This window comes from Micromesistius poutassou (assembly GCF_964030765.1).
Source record: "Micromesistius poutassou genome assembly, chromosome: 11".
In the NCBI taxonomy this organism is placed as follows: Eukaryota; Metazoa; Chordata; class Actinopteri; order Gadiformes; family Gadidae; genus Micromesistius; species Micromesistius poutassou.
Window position 1 is genome coordinate 17,360,446 of NC_140281.1, and position 6,000 is coordinate 17,366,445.

The window sequence follows — 6,000 nt, forward strand, 5'->3', positions numbered from 1 at the left end:
TCTCCAAACAAACTTCATTCTTGACTCAATTCATCCACACTGCGGCATCTTTCATGACTCAGACACTCTTCTTCAGAGGGCTGTCTGTCTGTCTGTCTGTCTGTCTGTCTCACACTTTCTCTTTTGCCATCCGTCGTGGGTTCTTCCCATTTCCCGCTTTGAATTGTCTCATTGTGGAAGCCCAGACATATGTGCAGTCAGACAGGCTATCCTCCCCTCGCTCTCTGTCTCCACAAAGTGCGGTCAGGGCGGGGGGGGTGGGGGGTGGGGGGTGGTGGGTGGTGGGGGCGGATTAGCCTGCCTGAGTGCCTGGAATAATGATCACTGCAGTGGAGAAACACATTTTCACATTTCAGGAGATAAGGGCCAGGCAATCTGCAAGCGGACGACTTAACTAGGTCCCTGTGGCTTATTTTGGCAGAAAAGTCACCGTGGACTAGTGACAACTATTCAGGCATATAATGCCCGCACGTGTACAGTACAGGACCAGCACATATCCCGTGGGGGACTATAATAAAAAAGACCTGGAATAATTGTGTTTCTGGTATTGCCCAACCTTCCACAGTGAAATGACCAACAGTTTATTTTCCTTTTGCTAGCTTTCTCACAAGCCGGTCTGGTGGGCTGCAGATATATTGCTTACTCTCCCTGCCGCGGACCACCATTGTTTTGTCAGGAGCACAATAAAACAATTCACTGAGGCTGTCGCCGTAGCTTTGGGTCGGGCAGCGGGATTCATCCTCGGAATTAGGTCGGCCAATCCTGCGTTTCCTTCGAGTCATGCGGGACGCAGACGGACCTTCCATGCAAAGTACCTTCCTTCGATGCAAATCGTCCGGAACGTCGCCTGAGAGGAATGTTTTAGCAGAACCTTCCCTCTGGCGCTCTCTTGATGTACAGCCCTGTGCCGTGGCTATAATGTGTTTTTGGACATTAACGGGAGCAGCACAGCGATGGCGGTGGCGCACTCTTATCGGACAAAACATACGAGTGGAGGTTTACAAAGAAAAGAAACTGAAACAAAACACTATTATGAAATATGTGCATTATGGAACATTTGCATAGCATTATCCCGGGCTGCAAGAACTTGCTGTGGAATGGTAAGTTCTTAAGAATATTAAATTGGGAGCCATGAAGCGGCCGGATGTTTGTAGCCGGCAGAGGTGTATAGTAACGAAGTAGATGTACTTATTACGTCTTTTTTTTGAGGATTTGTACTTTACTAAGTTTTTTTCTTTTTTTTCTATCAGGACTTTTTACTTTTACTTCACTACATTTAAAAGTTAAAAAATATACTTTTACTTCTTTACTTTGACATTTGCCACCTCGTTACTTGTTCCAAATTAAAATATGTTATATTATATTTGTATGAGCTGTGTGATACCTCAGTCAGTAGGATACTAAACAAGGTAATACAAATTGGCTAACCATGTTTTATCTGCAGTGGTGAAAATGTGACTGATAGTAAACATGTGGATTACCACTCTGGCTAGATTAGATTTTAATGTAATTGTAATGGATACTTTTGGAAGAAAAGAAAAAAAAGTTCTATACCACATTTCATTCACCTGAAAAAGTTAAATAAAAAACAAGGGGAGAATAATTTTGGGTTGTTTTGCTTCTTTTCATGCGCACTATAAAATACTTGAACTTTTACTTTTGATACTTGAGTATATTTTTTCCCAAGATACTTAAGTACATTTAATGTGAGCTACTTTAAGACTTTTACTCAAGTAATTTTCCTTTAGGAGACTTTAACTTTCACACTTATACTAGTACTTATACTTTTACATAGTTATTTTTTTCAAGTACTTTATACACCTCTGGTAGCCGGAGCCACACTGTGCTCGTACAACAGAGACTCACTTTTCACAGGGCGAAGAAGAAAAAAAAGAGAATCTATTTATACTCTTCTAGGGTAGGTGGACACACGGGGCTATTTTCCCCTGGAAACTTAATCTACTTAAATGGGGCCAAGTTCCTCCGAGTAGCAAGCGTGCTTTGGCTAGTTGTATAATTACGCAGAATATGTATGTAAACTCATTAAACGTGCAGCAACACAGTTCAGTCATCTTGGACGGTGGAAGGAAAACACCCAGCACAAATTAGATATGGATTTCCACATCTGAAGGCGAAAAAAACCTGCTTATGACGCATTGTTATTCCGCCTTGAAAGACACACGTGTTCCCCGCCATAACACCCAGCTCAGTGGGGAGCAGAACGCCAGAGAACCCAATTAGACCGGGATCCAGGCATGTGTTTAATTTTCCCCAACAGTATCGACGGGAACAGGATTCCAAACGCAAACAAAATACACGAAAAATCGTTTCCTCACCTTTCCCACGTACTGCGAGTCGGGCCCTATGTGCTCTTCTAAAACAAAGAACTGGTTCCAGATCCAGCCGCGTTTGGGTCTGTGGTGTACCTCCGTCTGCCCGTTGGCCAGCCGCGTCCCGTTCCTGGAGGGCACCTTGGCTGGCGGGTGGTGGTGGCTGGCCCCGTAGCACCGCTGGATGAAACAGAGGCACACCAGAAAGGGTGGCAGGTATCCGCGGGAGCTGCTAGCTATCCTCATGGTGCTGGCGTAGGCTCGTAAACCTCCGTAGATCTCCACCCTGCCGCCGACGCTGGCGGGACCGCTGCCACTAGCCACTGCTGCAGCCACGGGCCGGGGGCGGGCGGTGCTGGTGGGGGGTGGAGGCGACGGTGGTGGAGGTGGAGGTGGAGGTGGTGGTGGTGGACACACCAAAAAAACGAGACTCCTTAAATCCAAATGGGGTAAAGAGGGGAGCGGGCGGATCCTATCCTATGTCTCATGGTCGCTGAGGAGGGTCGTCGCTTCGGCAGGACGAGAGGGAAGAAAGGGTGGAGGAGAAGGTGGAATTCATTTACATCGTGGAGTTGTCCCAGGCTGGTAGAACCGAGTGGGGAATGGCCCTCTTGCGTGCGGCGTTACCGTGCAGGGGAGGTCATCGCGGCGGCCATTTTGTATCTCCTGAGAATGAGAAGAAGGAAAAAGGAGACGGTTAGAGATTTGTTAAATTAATTCACCAAACTTAGATAAGATAACTTTATCTCACAATCCCTGAAATGAGAGTTCATTAAAACATAGCAGCACACTATGACTAGCATTTTAAAAAATCGTTAGGAATTTTTAAATTTTCTATTATCTCAATGGAAATCCGACACACAAAGTCTCCTTGTCAACGGTGAGGTGAAAAACGTTGTCTGGAGCCGGTGAGGTAACTGTGGGAAGGATTGTCAAATAGGGTCACGTTCCTGTGTTGACACAAGTGCCTCAAAAGATGAGTGGGTTTTCATAGAAAAGATCAATACAAAAACGTTTTTGGTTTCCGAGTTGTTACAGTGCTCAGGTGTGCGCACACGGTTCTATCCCCTTGGCCTGGTGAGTAATGGAGGAACGGGAAAACACAGTAACTGATGCAGATTGTTTTAACATTCGCTGTTATAAAGACACATTAACTTCCCAAACCCATAGAGACTAAAGCCGTTGAGAAAGTCTGCAGAAAATAAATAAATTCACAAATAAAGATTGTACAAATACAGTGAAGTGCTTGCCAGGAATATAAACCGCATTGGTGGTTAAAAACCTATAAAGGATTATTAGTATTTGGTTTAGGTTTTATTTCTTGACATTGCAAACCTGCATGTCTGCATACCTGTGGCCCTGCCATTTGATTTAGCTTTAGAGTATTTTGTGCAGAGCTGGGAATATTGACTTGTTTAGTCTGACTATAAGGTCAAACACTGAATCCAAGTGGATTTAATGTGGCTCTGTTGCGTTTTCCCTCATTATTTCCCGCAGGAATTTGGATCACCTTTACTAATATAATTAATACTAGCGCTAATAGTACTACAACATACTACAAAGTACCAGTACTACTAATACAACTATTAGTATGGTTATTTATAATATCACTACTTATGTTAATAAAAATACCGGTACACTGTTTGAAGGAGCCAGAAATCTTTGGTGGGTTCCATAAATGTAAATATTATTTTTGTTATTGACGACACTATAAAGACTAATCTTCAAAAAATAAATAGATGTATATATGAAGAAAACAAAATAAGGAATTCAATTTGACATCCACGAGCGTTAGTATGCAAAGCACGCGCTGGTGGGGAATTATTCAGAGGGAGACACGCATCTTTTGATATTTAAAACAGGGATATGGAAAGTAGCAGGCTTCTGAAGAGAGAGAGGAGCCCCCCATCTCATACCCCGTACATACCATGTGACAGCATCACAGATGAGACGCTAACACCAGTCTTAAACACAGTTTCAACTGTCACTCACTTTACGCCAGTAAAGTAGTCACAACATCCTGTCCTATTTATTTCTCTCTCTCGATACGCTGTACCTATAAGGAAAAAGGATATGCAAAAAATTGCTAATCCATGTTTGTTGTTTTCTTTAATATCCTAAAATGCAAATGCGCAAGCTCAAGCTGTACTTGACTACGCTGGTGTTGGCTTTAAGGGGTAGGCTGTGGAGGGATTTGTTATACCTGCCTGCCCAGCCAATAGAAAGGCAGACAATGGCTTTCACATTACTGTGGATTAAGACAGGGAGGAATGAATACTGTTGAAATGTAACAACATTTGTAATCTCAGACAGGACTCTGCATAGGTGCCGTTATGAAAGCCTGCCGCTCAAATCCTCCATTATCCCTGGCACAAAACCACAAAGCTGTGCAAAGACTAGAGCCATAGTTCGACTACCTTGGCGTGGGTCGCAGGAAGAGGAATCACACAAAGAAACAAACAGTTCAGTTTGCTTGCCGAGTTTATCATTCTTCCACAACCGGAGATGTGAGGATTTGTTAGTGATCCTACTGCTTTCAAGGGCTACCTCAATGAGGTACCTGGCCATTTTAACAGTTGGTTTCTGCGCTCGTCTCTCCCACTCCTGGGCTGCCATTGTCTCGCCGCCTCGTTATCACTGCGATTTAAAGTGGAATCCATTTTAAGACAGCCTTAATAAAATAGAGGGGGAAAAAGATCAACAGCATCTGGCCGTGTCATGTGAATCATTTCCCCTGCAGTTTACGACTGACGTTGCTGTTCTGGCAAGTGTAACGCTCTCAGCACATTTTGATGTCGGGGCACAGATGTTCCTGGCGTGTGGCTGTGTAGGTGATTAATGTATATAAATACACATATTCCCGCATATTCAGCATGCCAGTAGTAGGCCATTTAGCGGGATGCCGTTCCACCACTGCCTCACAATGCTGTGTGTGTGTGTGTGGACATTTATCAGCATGGTTGGACACAGTGGGCCTCGAACCCCGACCGAGGGAATGTTCTACCGAATTAGGCTGGCAGCAGTGGAGGGTTTGAGACAAAGATAGAACGGGATGGATGGAGGGAGACGGTAACCACGGTATATCCCTTAATGGCGCTATGTTTTTGGACCCCCCGCTGTATTCGATTTCACAGCCCCAGACCTCTGGCTGTTGAGTAATGTCGATAGCCTATCAGAGACAGCCCGTCAGAGCGTCCGTCTGCCCGACAAACACTCAGCCTCCGTCTTCTAAGACCACTGCCTGCCAAACTGTCTCTTGACCTTTGACCTCTCGCCCTTCATGGAAAAAACAAACAAAGAACCAGGAATGAAGACACAAGCATCTCTCTCTCTCTCTCTCTCTCTCTCTCTCTCTCTCTCTCTCTCTCTCTCTCTCTCTCTCTCTCTCTCTCTCTCTCTCTCTCTCTCTCTCTCTCTCTCTCTCTCTCTCTCTCTCTCTCTCTCTCTCTCTCTCTCTCTCTCTCTCTCTCTCTGTGCCTGCAGAGAGAGTAGTGCCTGCCTGTGGTGTCAGTCTTTTCTGGAGAATGTGAAGTAGTGCATTGTTGTATTTATGTAATTAATTACCGTACAGGTTTTGAAGATAAGAAATCGATTGTTGAAGAAAGGAGTGAAAGAACAAACAGGGACCAGCGATGTGTGTCTGCGTGAAACAACCAAATGCCACTGATTG

General features: G+C 44.6%; 1 protein-coding gene across 1 annotated transcript in view; it reads right to left on the reverse strand.

The window, feature by feature from the left end:
• The window catches only part of LOC311355456 (cadherin-18-like), a gene marked incomplete at its 3' end in the record, with an annotated part of 75,297 nt that extends 72,699 nt beyond the window's left edge, over positions 1-2,598 (reverse strand). Inside the window, 1 exon segment of the mRNA XM_084475215.1 lies at positions 2,337-2,598. Coding sequence (XP_084331341.1) covers positions 2,337-2,576 — 240 coding nt within the window. The 5' untranslated portion in view covers positions 2,577-2,598.
• Positions 2,599-6,000: the final 3,402 nt, after the last annotated feature.